General features: G+C 43.2%; 1 protein-coding gene across 4 annotated transcripts in view; it reads left to right on the forward strand.

Moving 5' to 3' along the window:
• The window catches only part of RANBP17 (RAN binding protein 17), a 428,680-nt gene that overhangs the window by 413,929 nt on the left and 1,171 nt on the right, over window positions 1-13,580 (forward strand). For 2 of the 4 annotated variants that reach the window (XM_019028430.4, XM_063706956.1), the window contains 2 exons: window positions 9,456-9,554; window positions 11,462-11,589. In XM_019028430.4, coding sequence (XP_018883975.4) covers window positions 9,456-9,554; window positions 11,462-11,589 — 227 coding nt within the window. Of the gene's footprint in view, window positions 1-9,455; window positions 9,555-11,461; window positions 11,590-13,580 lie in introns of those variants that run through there. The other 2 variants (XR_010133994.1, XR_010133993.1) reach the window with 2 other exon arrangements.

The following is a 13,580-nucleotide window of genomic DNA, read 5'->3' on the forward strand; positions in this document are numbered from 1 at the left end:
ACTCAAGCAATCTGCCCACCTTGGCCTCCAAACTGCTGGGATTACAGACATGAGCCACGCGCCCAGCCTGAGGCCATGTTCCTAAAGCTCTGAATTTATCCACAGCTTCAGTATGTTTCTAAGGTTATGCTTCTTAGAAATATTTCACTGGGAAGAAAATGGGGTATGCAGTCAAGGATTCTGGCCATTTCTCTCTGTCTCTGCTACCCTACCCCTCAACTCCCCTCATTTTGAATTTCTTGCAGTATCTAAACTTGTTACCTTGCCTCCGGTACTTACCCGTAATTGCTGATCTCCAGAACCTAATCAGTATTGTTCTAAATGGCAGACCTCATCATGTCACCTTCTCCTGGAAAATTCTTTGAAGGCTACCCTTCATGTATTAGCCCAAACTCGTTTCTATATTCAGCATGGCATAAAAGCCCTTTTATAGCCTGGACCAAGCCCAGTCTTCTACTCCTTGCCCCTTAAATCTACTCCCTGCCACTCAAAAGGTCTTTTTCAAAAGCCTCCTGTGCATGGGCTGTTCGTTCCTCAAACATGCCAACCTGTCTCCAGTGTCTTTTCTCATTTTATTTCCTCTTCCAAACATATACTTCTTCCCAGGTAATGCTATATGCATCTTTTAAGATTCAGCTTAAAATCACCTATCCTATGGAGATAGGCTGGTCTTTTTAGAGAGAATCAGAGCACATGTGCCTGTGTTAGTCTCTCTTAAGCTTGCACACATTGTTTGCTAGTTGGGGGACCCCCAGAGGCTGGTATAGGCCATTAGAGGTTCTAGAACCTATGTGGTAGTCATTCAGGAAGTACCATGAACCAAAAATAAGTGTCACTTGAATAAAAATTAGGGGAAAGTGGCTTTGGAGTTGAAAGTTATTCCTCAAAAATACAGATCTTCCCTCATTCCTACCCAGAGGAAATTTAGATGGTATTTTTGACAAGTAATCCTTAATTTTTACATCAAATTGAAAAGTATTCTGTTTGATATTGGCAAGAGTGAGAGTTTCCCAAATAGTGCTGAGTGGCAAACCCTGCAGCCTTCCAATGCCCCAGGTTTTCTGGTTTTATTTTAATGCAGCAAGCTGCTTTATGAGATCTGCAGCCACTTGAAATATGATTTACTACTCGTAAAAAGTTTCAAATGGATAATGAAGATTCAGGAATGAGACTCACAGTGGTGTAGTGTAGTCAATTTTGTTGCTGTTGCTCCACAGTACATCTCTGCCATTGAAATGAATTATTTATCATAATTTATTTCAACCATGGAAAATAAAACTGCTTTCATTGTGATGTGTGCAGTAACATTCAGACTAGACACATTACATGCAGTACTCTCAGTTAATTAATCCTGAAGTTTCATTCTAACTTTATCTTCTTTCTTACAAGCTAGGAGACTGACAGGTAATTCTTTCCCCAGTAAACTGTGATTAAAATGGATGTTTTGAGAACTAGGGGTAATGTTGGTAATAGAGTAAATTGAAACAGCAAAACTAGGTTGTGTTTTTCCTTAGATGTAACAATGGTTGGAAGAGTTTTTTTAATTTTTGAAGCAATTAATCACTTTGAGCAAAAGCATCCCTTAGCTTTCCGTAAGGAGGGGATGGCAGAGTGGGGGGTGCTTTTAGTTGAGATGTGGAAGCATGCAGTGCTAATATATGACCAAAACCAGCTGAGTTTCCTGGTCCTGAGGTGCTTTTGAGGTAAAAAGCTTCTTTTTTTAAGAGCAAGACTAGCATTGTGCAAAGAACAAGTTGGCAAGGATCCCCAGTGATTCCAGGGGAGAGCAGGTCATCTGTAATTGATTGCAGTCTTGTTTTTTTAAAAGAGAGGTGCACCTCATCCTGCATTTCATTTGACTTTTTTTTAATTTAAAATGCTAAATACTTTTATTATAAGTCTGCAAAAACACTATAAGCAGTTAGTAATGTTATTTATATATATAGATAATTTAAAAATTTAATGTAACTTAGATGGTAGAACTTAGTTAATCCAGGCAGGAAAATATAACTAATTATATGCTTATTTATCCATTATGTTCATTTTTCATAGCATTCCACTAATATCACATAGGCAAATAGCAGACAGAGAGAACAATTGATTTCTTTTCCCTAAAGATAACTATTATCTAATTTGAGCAGGATCGCATTTCAATATCTGCTGTACACATGGCCTCAGGAACAGCATTTCGAAATGACAGAAACCCCCTTACTTCCACAAACCCTGAAAATCTGGAAGCTTTTTCTCTTTCAGTAGCACTCAGATTTTGCCTAATCCTGGGTCTCCAACCAGGGCACGGGGCTTAGGTGAAATTGCTGTGGAGATGGGTAGGTTTCTCTGCTTTTTCAAATCCTACTCTACTGTAAGCAACCATGTTTTTTGTTTGTTTGTTTTTGTTTTATTGTTTTTGTTCGGGCCAGCCTTCCCCTTCTCTTTTACTGACCTTCTGAAAGGCCAATGACAAGTGCCAGAAAATTCCTGAGAATCAGAAGCAGCTCTTGAAACTTAGATGCATTTATTATTGGTTGTTCCTCAAAACATGACCAACTTATTGAATCAGAATGAAGGACAATCTAGCTTGGTCAGAAGTACAGATAATTTTGTATCCTATTCCTCTTCCCATTAAGACTGACAAATTAAGATTAACAGATTGGCCGGGTGCAGTGGCTCACGCCTGTAATCCCAGCACTTTGGGAGGCCAAGGTGGGCGGGTCACCTGAGGTCAGGAGTTCAAGACCAGCCTGGCCAAAATGGTGAAACCCCATGTATATTAAAAATAGAAAAAAAAAACAAAATCAGCTGGGTGTGGTGGCCCGTGCCTATAGCCCCAGCTATTTGGGAGGCTGAGGCAGGAGAATTGCTTGAACCCCGGAGGCGGAGGTTGCAGCAAGCCGAGATCACAACATTGCACTCCAGCCTGGGCGACAGGAGCAAAACTCCATCTCAAAAAAAAAAAAAAAAAAAGAGTAACAGATTAAGTTATCCTGTTCTATGGTGCATACCCTATTGGGCACAGCTCTGATCATCCTTTTTTTTTTGTCCTCTGCCCTCCCCAACCCCCACCCCCTATCCAGGTCCAGACACAGGGATGCTTTGTCATTGGTCTCTCACCTTTTCTTTGGTCTGTCTTTTTGGTCTGTCCTTCTTTCGCCTAAACCAGAGCCTTCTTTTTTGTTGTTGCTGTTGTTTTTTGTTTTTTGAGATGGAGTCTCACTCTGTCATGCAGACTGGAGTACGGTGGCATGATCTCAGCTCACTGCAACCTCCACCTCCTGGGTTCAAGCAATTCTCCTGCCTCAGCTTCATGAGTAGCTGGGATTACATGTCCGCACCACCACTCCTGGCTAATTTTTTGTGTTTTTAGTAGAGACGGGGTTTCACCATGTTGGCCAGGCTGGACCAGGGTTCATATCATCACTTTAGCTTCAGTTTTGTCTTAATGGTACCAATGGGGAGCAGGAGGGAATAGTCTGAATTTTTTTCTCCTGTTTCTTAGAACTTTATGGAATTTTTTTTAGTTATATTATTCAGTATGCTTAACATAAACAATAAAAAGTGTTCATTTTACTCAAGGGAAATTGGCTTAATTTACTAATGCTTCCTATTTTGTTAATTTAAATTGCTGTGTACATTACTTTTGGTGGGAGGAAAGTCATTATTTTTATCAAAATGTTCAGTGGACCATTTTCCAGAGACAGCCTGTTAAGGCTGCCATTGTTCATCATGAGAGTCTGAAAATGTTGACCAACTCTGCTATAAAAGCCTTAGGTGGGAGGCAGGAAGGTCTGCTGAGAACTCTCCAGGAATCACTACCCTGGATTCTAACCACAAGAATTTCAGTGGTGGCCTCACTCATCAGTAGGCGGCAAGGGTGTCTGAATGGAGGAGGTACACATGGACCACATACCTAAGAGATTCACTGAAGGTGGAAGAATGAGCCGTGGCCAGAAATGAGCCTTTTTTGTCACACCATCAGTCCTCCAGATGTGTAAAGTAGGTCATACTGCCTCAGCCACTATGCTGGTGGTCTTGGTCCTCACTCAGACAACAAGACAGTGGCAGCCAGCAGACTGGCATGATGGACGTAGGCAGACCTATGCACATATCCCGGTTCAGCTTCATATCCTGGTAGCTGCAGTACCTTGAACAAGTTACTTATTTGCCCAGAACCTCAGATCCTTAGTCTATAAAATGGGAATAATATCTACTTCCCATGGTTAGTTGAGAATTAGAGATGGTGTATGCAAGTGCCCAGCAGAGCACTGAGCACCCAGAAGATGCTCCATAAATGAGGGCTATTATTGTTGTTGGATGGTGGGAATACTTGTCAGGCACAGCCTACTCTTAGGTGAAAGTTCTTGTCATTAGAAATGATGGTGCCCTGGCCTTTGACCTTTGCAACCTGCAAGCCCCTACAAAGTCACTCTCTGGAGCTGGCTATAGGACAGCAGTGGCATGGAAGAGTTCTCAGGCTGTACACACAAAAACAAGATCCTCACAAATGAACAATGTATTAATTGCAGTATGTAACCATTTTAAGTTTTAGTCATAGATTAAGACAAGAACTTCCCTGTTTTCTGTACAGTGCCCTTTCAACTCTTTAGCTCTTTATACTTGACCTTATGATACTTCATTCATCCTTTTGCATTTATTCATTTATGTATTTACTCTTTCAGTTGCTCTTTCCTAAATCTCTGATGTGTGCCAGTGCCTAACCCTAGGCCCTGGGGATACAGTACCACAGGAGTTTGCAATCCAGTCTCCCCACCCCACTGCCATTGCAATCATCACCCTGTACTCATTCAAGTAGGCTTTTTCCATTTTCTCAGCCTCTGCTCCTATTTCTCCAACCATCCTGCTCTTTGATAAGGTCCAGCCATCAGATTCTAGACCCACTGAGCCTTCAACTTTCTTAGAAAAAAATACAGTTCACTGTCTAGCAGTAAAGCATCCAACACAAACCACATCTTTGTCTATTCTATTTCAGCAGGAGACAGAACAGACGGGGTTTAAATTGGGCATTTCGGCCAGGCACGGTGGCTCACTCCCAGCTCTTCGGGAGGCTGAGAGGGGAAGATTGCTTGAGGCCAAGAATTGGAGACCAGCCTGGGCAACAAAAAGAGGTCTGGTCTCTACAAAAAAATCAAACCATTAGCCAAGTATGGTGGCACCTGCCTGTAGTCCCAGCTACACAGGAGGCTGAGGTGGAGTTGCTTGAGACCAGGAGTTTGAGGCTGCAGTGAGCCATGATCACACCACTGCACTCCAGCGTGAGCATCAGAGTAAGACCCTATCTCTAAAAATGAAAATGAACAGGCTAGGTGCGGTGGCTCACACCTGTAATCCCAGCACCTCGGGAGGCCAAGGCAGGCAGATCACTTGAGGTTAGGAGTTTGAGACCAGCCAGGCCAACATGGTGAAACCCCATCTCTACTAAAAATACAAAAATTAGCCAGGTGTGGTGGCACATGCCTATAGTCCCAGTTACTTGGGAGGCTGAGAGAGTAGGATCACTTGAGCCCAGGAGGCAGAGGTTGTAGTGAGCTGAGAGCGTACCACTGCACTCTAGCCTGAGTGATAGGAGTGAAATCCTGTCTCAATAAATAGTGAGCATTTAGTTGCCGCCTTGCCATAGAGAAAGTATGACTCGGGCCAGACACAGTGGCTCATGCCTGTAATCCCAGCACTTTGGGAGGCCGAGGCAGGTGGATCACGAGGTCAGGAGTTCGAGACCAGCCTGACCAACATGGTGAAACCCTGTCTCTACTAAAAAAATACAAAAATTAGCCGGGCGTGGTGGCACATGCCCGTAATCCCAGCTACTCAGGAGGCTGAATGCAGGAGACTCACTTGAACCCGGGAGGCGGAGGTGCAGTGAGCTGAGATTGTGCCATTGCATTCCAGCCTGGGCAACAGAGTAAGACTCTGTCTCAAAAAAAAAAAAAGAAAGAAAGAAAGAAAAAGAAAGTATGACACAGCGTATTTGGGTAGGAAAGTCCAATTTGCTTTATGCTTGTGCTTTACATCCCATGTTAGGGTAGAAGAATAAGAGAAGAGCTGGGGAATGAACAGAGATACAGATCACACCACATTGCTTTGTTTTACTTTTCCATGTCAGATATTTGTAGAGTAATTTTGTGTTTTATTTAGAATTACAGGTTTTCAGAACAACAGAAACATTGTCATTCAAAATCCTTACAAATAACATGTGCCAGATCAAATAAGGATGCTTTCTGAACTGTTTCCTGTTTTGGTTGTATATGTGTCTGTGTTTTACTGCAACCCTCAACAAAGTTAGATAGTTGTGAAGAGACTATAATCTCATTTATCTGTATCTAATCAGGACATGAATTGGGGCCCTTCATTGAGCGATGAAATTCCACTGGGCTAGACCTGAGAGAGTAGCTGCAGTAGCAGTGGAGGAGCAGTAGATTGAATGCCTACTATGTGGCAAGCACAGTATCAAATGCTTGATATATATCAGAGAAGTTATTCCTCACAGCAGCCCTTTGAAGTAGCTGTTATTGTCCTCCATTTTATATGTAAAGAAATAAAGGCTCAAATAAGTGAAATGACTCGCCCAATGTCTCAAGTTAAGTGGCAGGGCCAGATTGGGGCTCCATTCTGATTGGCTCCAAAGCCTGGCTTTACCATACCACGTTGGTTTCTCTTCGTTGAGAGAAATTTCCTAACACTCCTGCCAAATCCTGTGGAAAGAATGGAGGAGAATGAGGAAGCAGCTGAGGCGGTGTGGGGCATGCTTTTCCTAAGTGGACCAAGTCATACAACTCTGCCTCAGAAATGGGCCCTTTCCTGGTATGGCAGAATAGCTGCTCAGGGTAATGCAGTAGATATCGTATGTGTTTTCAGACATAGGCCCTAGAAAATGTAGCCTAGGTTGGGCACATTTGTTTAATTTAATTTTATTTAGATATAGACCTCCAGAAGCTGGGCAGATTTGAAACAGCCATTCCAGCCATCCCTATAGCAGTATTGGAAGTGAGCAGAAGTTGAAGGATTGGAGCCCCAGCTCACGCAGCCATTCCTTGTACCAAATACTGATGGTACCTGGTGACTCACCGTGGGCCGGGTGGTGCAGAATTGTCAAGAGCTGTCTCCTTTCAGTATTCCTGTATTTGTGTCGTTAACCACAGAAAGCCTCCCACCAGAGATTTCATATGACCTGGGAAGCGATTCTGTGCTTAAGCATTTCATCCAGTATTCTTCCACATGCTCCTTCTCCAGAGGAATTTGCCCCCATTGGTTGGCTGTTTCCCCCATACCCTACTGTAAGATATTACAAAAAATAATTCTGGATATGGGCTGCCATGTCAGTACCATTTAAGCCGATTTGCTCACTAATTTTCGTATTTCCAAAAGAATAAAAAAGAAAAAAAAATCACCCATTTTAGCAAAGTTTATTTTTAGAAAAGTGTTTTATTCAAACATCTCCTTACTTATTACAGACATAAATACATGCATTCAGACAAATGAATACACAGGAGAACCATATAACGTAATTGGCGCATCACTTCAAGATGCTTTTTCAGTTACTGGAGGAATTTGATGCCTCTAACTTTAATCTTTTCCATTAAAATATCCGTTCTGCCTTCAGATTGTGAAGCCCATAATATTTTAGACTGTCTAGATGGATCTGTTAGTTTTGCTTGTCAGTTTAATTTGTGGCTCTATGACTTTGGGTGGCTTGTTAGATTGTACATGGAAACTCGTGATCTGCAAATGATGTTCAACATCCCAAGCTTAAGTCCTAGCCTCTCCCCAGAGAGACTGGACATACCATAAATATGCAATTGGCAGATTTCATGTGCAACCAGCCTAATTGATATGATGATGTATAGAATGGCAGACGTTTAGAACGGCAAAGAAGCTCATTGCTGTTACTATATCTCTTAAATGTTTATAGCACTTTTTACTCTTTGCAATGCATTTTATGTACACTATCTCATTTGATTCTCAGAGCTTCCTTGTGCTGGATTATTATTTCCCTCCTTATAGTTAATGAAACTGAGACACAGAGAGAAGTTCAGTAACTTGCCTGAGATCACAGGATAAATTGGATTTCAAAAAATACCAGAAGACAAAACCAACTGTGTTCCAAACAAGCCAGGCCACCAAAGCCCAGTAAGGGATGGTGTGTGCAGTGGTCTTTGCCACGTAATTGCCGTTTCCCCTGCCCTCTTTTGGGGAAAGGAGTTCTGGAGCTGTGGGAACAGAAGAGCTTAGAGGTAGGAGGTAAAGAGTCCAAGAAGCAGAAACTGTATCATCAGCTCCACATGAATGACAGAAACCTGTTTCACAGCCACTTGCCTGGACTATCGCAGCAGCCTCATCCCTGGTCTTTCTCCTTTAGTTTCACCTGCACAGTACACATTCTACATGTCCCCAGAGAGATCTTTCTTAAATGCAAATCAGAGCATGTGTCATCTGTGCTGCAAACATATCACTAGCTCCCCGCTACCATCAGGATGAAGTCCAGATTCCTCAGCAGGGTCTTCCAGTCTGGCACTGGCGTCTCACCTCTGGCCCACGTCTCTTCTCTCCTGTCATGCTAAGTTTCTTACCATGGCAGAACCCTTTGTGTGCATCCCCACCCTCCTTTTTTGATGCCTTCTCTGCTTAGAACACATTTATAATGAACTCTTTAAATGTTACCTTCTCCGTGCAGTCTTCCCTGACTTCTCAAGGACCCAGAGTCATCCCTGCCTCCTCTGCATGCCCACTGCACTTTGCCCAGCCCTATTTCCTGTTATTTCTCTCCTAAGTAGTCTCCCCCAGGAGGTTTCAAACTACTTAACGTCAGAGGTTGTGGTAAATGCCTGTATTATCTTATCTCCCCTATGGATCTTACAGGCTGAATTTAAGAGAACGGATGAGTAATGTACATGTAGGAATGAATGAGTGAGTGAGTGAATTAGTGAACGAAGAGTGAAGAGAAACCTTGAACAGCCTAAGCCAGCAGGAAACATGATGTTCCAGGATCACATGGAATGTGTCCCATTCCCCTCCCTGTCTCCAAGAGGGGCCATGGAGAGATTTCATCTCTCTATAACATAACCTCTTAGGTGAAATAGGAGGCAGACAGGAAGGTGAGCTGAGCTTTTGCCTGGTGCCCTAGCATAGAGGAAAGCATATCAGGGTTGAGAGGCAGGGACTGATCATCTTGGCCCAGTGACCTCTTGACTTATGCCCATCTGGAATGTTCTCACCAAGGCTTTCAGAGGTAGAAGCTCTTCCACAGGGAGCTAGCTGGGGGTCTTTGCCAACAGTTTCTACAGGCAGCCTTATAAGCTTCCAGAGTCTAGACCGTTTGTCCAGAAAGAGCTTTCATAGCTGTTAGCAAGATGGAGGGGTGGAATTTGAGCACATGAAAGGCCTGGGATTAGGGGGATCTCTGAGCCAAGGCATCTCAATCTTTATGTGACTCTATCTTCTAGATGATGTCTGTCCTCATGAACACCATTGTCTTTGAAGACTGTCGGAACCAGTGGTCAGTATCCAGGCCTCTCCTGGGGCTCATCCTGCTCAATGAGAAGGTGAGTGTGATTGCAGGAAGTCACGGGAGGTGGTCCCTGGGAGAAGAGAGCAGCTGTAAACTAGGGTGAGCTGTGATGACGAAGGACAGAGGAGCAGAGCCAATTGAATTTGAACTGGGACCTTGCGAACTCTGTGAGGCTGTATTCCCCTACAAGGCCCTTCCCCAAAGGCCTCAGATCTTCTTCAGGTAAGCAGAGGCCTCAGAACGAGTGCTTCTGGAGCCCAGAGCCCCCGCTCACCAGGTGGGTGGTTTGCTCAGTAGTGTTTCCAGCTTGCCCTCACTCCACTCCCCCGATTCCAGGAGAATTCTGAGCAACAACCCTTTTTGCCTTCCTTGGCCACCCTTTATATCTGAGATCCCCACTGCCCTAGGTGGTGACAGCAGCAGCCCATCAGGGATTCCTCACAGAACCAGCACCCTTCATCTGGGGAGCACACCTCCAGCTTCTTTGGAGGACTCACCACCTGGGCTACCTCCCAAGCCTCTCCAGCTTCCTCTTGAACCCACGTATCTCCCTAGTAGTCAGTAGGAACAGTGCATTACAGCTTGGGAGAATGAATTGTCTATACAATAAGATAGTACTGGGGAAAAAGACAGTGAGATTAGAGGCAGCTGCATGCATTAAAATTCAAACTAAAATCCCAGCCTTGGAAGGAAACTAATAGAAGAAGAAAATATATCAAAAAGAGAAGAGCTGTCTCATCATTCACCTGTGCTGAAGTATCCAATTTTAGCCACATTCAGTAGCACTGTCATTCATCTTCCCTCGGTGTTATTGTGATTTAAATCCAAGCTCTATAAAAGAGAGCAGTTCTTTTAAAATGATTGAGAGGGAATAAGGGCAAATTCAGTGTTTAGAAAAAGCTTATGACATCACAATATTATACTTTACTGATGGAGGCAATATTTCACAGTTTAGGATGAAAAACTAATAATTTTCTATTTGGTGTGAGTCACTGCATCATTATAAAAGGGAAAAATAAGTAGTTTTGTGCATTCCCAATCTTGTTCAGTGAGACATTGTGGTTTAAGTATAATGCCTCTGATATATAGTATTTAAGTATTAGTCTGACTACGTATTAATTATGTGTGTTTTTTGATGTAAGCTGTTTTAATGTATGATGGAAATTAAATATCATGCTTTTGGGGCTGGGAAGAATACATGCATGACTGGCAAAATGTTGTCTTTGTGCTGAAATTAGGCTGTTTCCAATGATTAGGAGCTGTGTTTAGTATCAGAACTTGTGTGTGTATAAAAGCCCACAGTCCTCAGCAGAGAAGAAAAGGCTGTGCAGGTGTTTGTGAGCAGGCATGACAGACATTTTCCTTAGTGCCACAGAGCTCTCCCCAAACTAAAGCACGCCCCTCTAGTACCCCACCTCAGAGGAGTAAACCCATTCTAACCCCCAAGGACAGAGACTTGGAACAAAGCCCAAAGTCGTTTAAGGAGTGACTCACTGAAGCCAGGAAAGATGAAAAGGCCTGAGGAAAGACCCTTGGCCTTGCCTTCAGTCACTTAAAATGCTCCCTGGGCATTTTTAGTTATTTTCTTCAGCCTGGGGGCCCCTCCCATTTCAGTCTTTCTGTGGTTAGTAGAGATGAGAGTCAGGAAAAGCATGCATTCAGTCCCCCACAGAGGAGGCAAGGACTTCATCAGCCTAAGCAGTGACACTAGAACAATTACAGCAAGACATTTTATGGAAGGGATCATAGAATTGATAACTAGGAGTGTCTCTATGGCATGGATTTTCTCTAAGTGCTTAAGGTTCAAAGTGGACCTAGACAAAAACTCCTCTGAGCATTAGTGAGCCCTGAGTAGATGAGAGCTGGTCTATCCACCCCCTACCAGCTGTCTTTGGGCGGGACTTGGAGTCGGAGCTCTGACACTATTCTGTCTCCCATCAGTATTTCAGTGAACTGAGAGCAAGTTTGATAAACAGCCAGCCCCTCCCCAAGCAGGAGGTCCTTGCCCAGTGCTTCAGAAACCTAATGGAAGGAGTGGAGCAGAACCTGTCCGTCAAGAACAGAGACAGGTGAGCATTGCCCAGTAGTGTGTCACTGGGGGAAGTAGACATTCCAGGTTTGTTGAAAATAACTCTCTCGTGCTTGACACAGCTCACACATGGATGTCCCTTTTCTATTACACCTTGTGATCCTAGACCCAGTTCCATTCCATTCAGTAAATATTATTGGTTATTTGCTTTCCTCCAGGCGTCATACTAGGCATTATACAGGGATGCAGAGATTAATAAAATGTAGTCTCTGCCCTTAAGCAGTTTACAATTCAACAGGAGAGATATGAAAAAATAACTGTAATTGAAAGATCAAAAGAAGGAAAGTGCAAATCCACTATGGAAAATGAAGAAAGACTTCCTGGCATTTGAACAAACGTAGGCCTTGAGGTCAGACAGACCCGAGATACAGCTGAGTTAGGATCCTGACTATAGCTAACAATAATGTATTGTATATTTCAAAATAGCTAAAAGAGAGGACTTGAAATGTCCCCAGCATATAGAAATGATAAATACTCCAGGTGATGGATACCCTAAATCCTTTGACTTGATCATTACACATTCTGTGCATATAACAAAATATTGCATGTACCCCATAATGATGTAAAAATATTATGTATCAATTAAAAAACAAATTGGCTGGGCACAGTGGCTCACGTCTGTAATCTCAGCACTTTGGGAAGCCAAGGTGGGTGGATCACCTGAGGTCGGGAGTTTGAGACCAGCCTGGCCAACAGGGTGAAACCCTGTCTCTACTAAAAACACAAAAATTAGCTGGGCATGGTGGCACGTGCCCGTAGTCCCAGCTACTCAGGAGGCTGAGCTAGGAGAATCACTTGAACCTGGGAGGCAGAAATTGCAGTGAGCTGAGATCACACCACTGCACTCCAGCCTGGGCAACAGAGTGAGACTCTGTCTCAAAAATAATAAAATTAAATTAAAATTAAAAGTTTTTTAAGATATTTTATATCTGGCCTTTTTAGGTTGTGTGGCAGTAGGCAGTTAACTTCTCTACTCCTCAGGTTCTTTACCAGTAAAATGGAGATGATGATAATCAGTTGTGATGTTTAAATGACAGAACGCAGTGAAGCATGGCACCTGGGACCTATGACCTACAGTATTAGTTTCTCCCTCTGCCTGTTCTTTAAGAATGGCTGGTATCTCAGTTGCCAATGAGATCTAAATGAAAGGAGATAGGTTCAGGCTTATCAGCTAGGTCTGACTTTATTCATTCATTCATTTAGTTCACAAAACTTTATTCAGAATCTACTGTGTAGGCATTGGGGTTACCAGTGGTAAACCAATTATTTAAGGTTCCTCCCCCTCATGGATCTTACATTCTAGTAGAAAAGACAGACAGTAATGAATGATGGAGAAAAAGCATGTGTTCAGGGGGAAAAAAAAAAGGTCTACACCATCCTTTTATAAATATGGTAGCATTCAAATGCTGCTCCATTTGAAATGCAAATCATCAGTCATCCCAGTAGCCACAGTGTATTCTGGAGTTACCAGCCTGGGCTTTGGTAATACATGACCAAGTCAGTTGGGGTATGCAGACATATTCGCTTGACTGCTCACTTCAAGATCCTCTATCACGCAGAAAGGGACAACCTCAGAAGCCAGCAGATGAGAGTTGAATGGAGAAGCCCTAGGTGTCTCGGTGGAAATTACTTCACCTAAGGCTTGGAAATTTGTGTACTGCGTCCTGAGCTGCCCTGTGAAATGAAGGCAGGTGGCCCTCGTAGTTTAATGAGAGTAATAGGCAGTGAAGACTGACTTTTTTCCGTGTACCAGGCACTGTGTTGAGTACTTACAGGCATACAGGCATTGCCTCAAACTGACTCAATAAATTCTTTTTTTTTTTTTTTTTTTTTGAGACAGAGTCTCTCTCTGTTTCCCAGGCTGGAGTGCAGTGGTGCGATCTCAGCTCACTGCAACCTCCACCTCCCAGGTTCAAGTGATTCTTCCCACCTCAGCCTCCTGAGTGGCTGGGATTACAGGCGCCCACCACC

This window comes from Gorilla gorilla, chromosome 4 (assembly GCF_029281585.2).
Source record: "Gorilla gorilla gorilla isolate KB3781 chromosome 4, NHGRI_mGorGor1-v2.1_pri, whole genome shotgun sequence".
Taxonomy (NCBI): domain Eukaryota; kingdom Metazoa; phylum Chordata; class Mammalia; order Primates; family Hominidae; genus Gorilla; species Gorilla gorilla.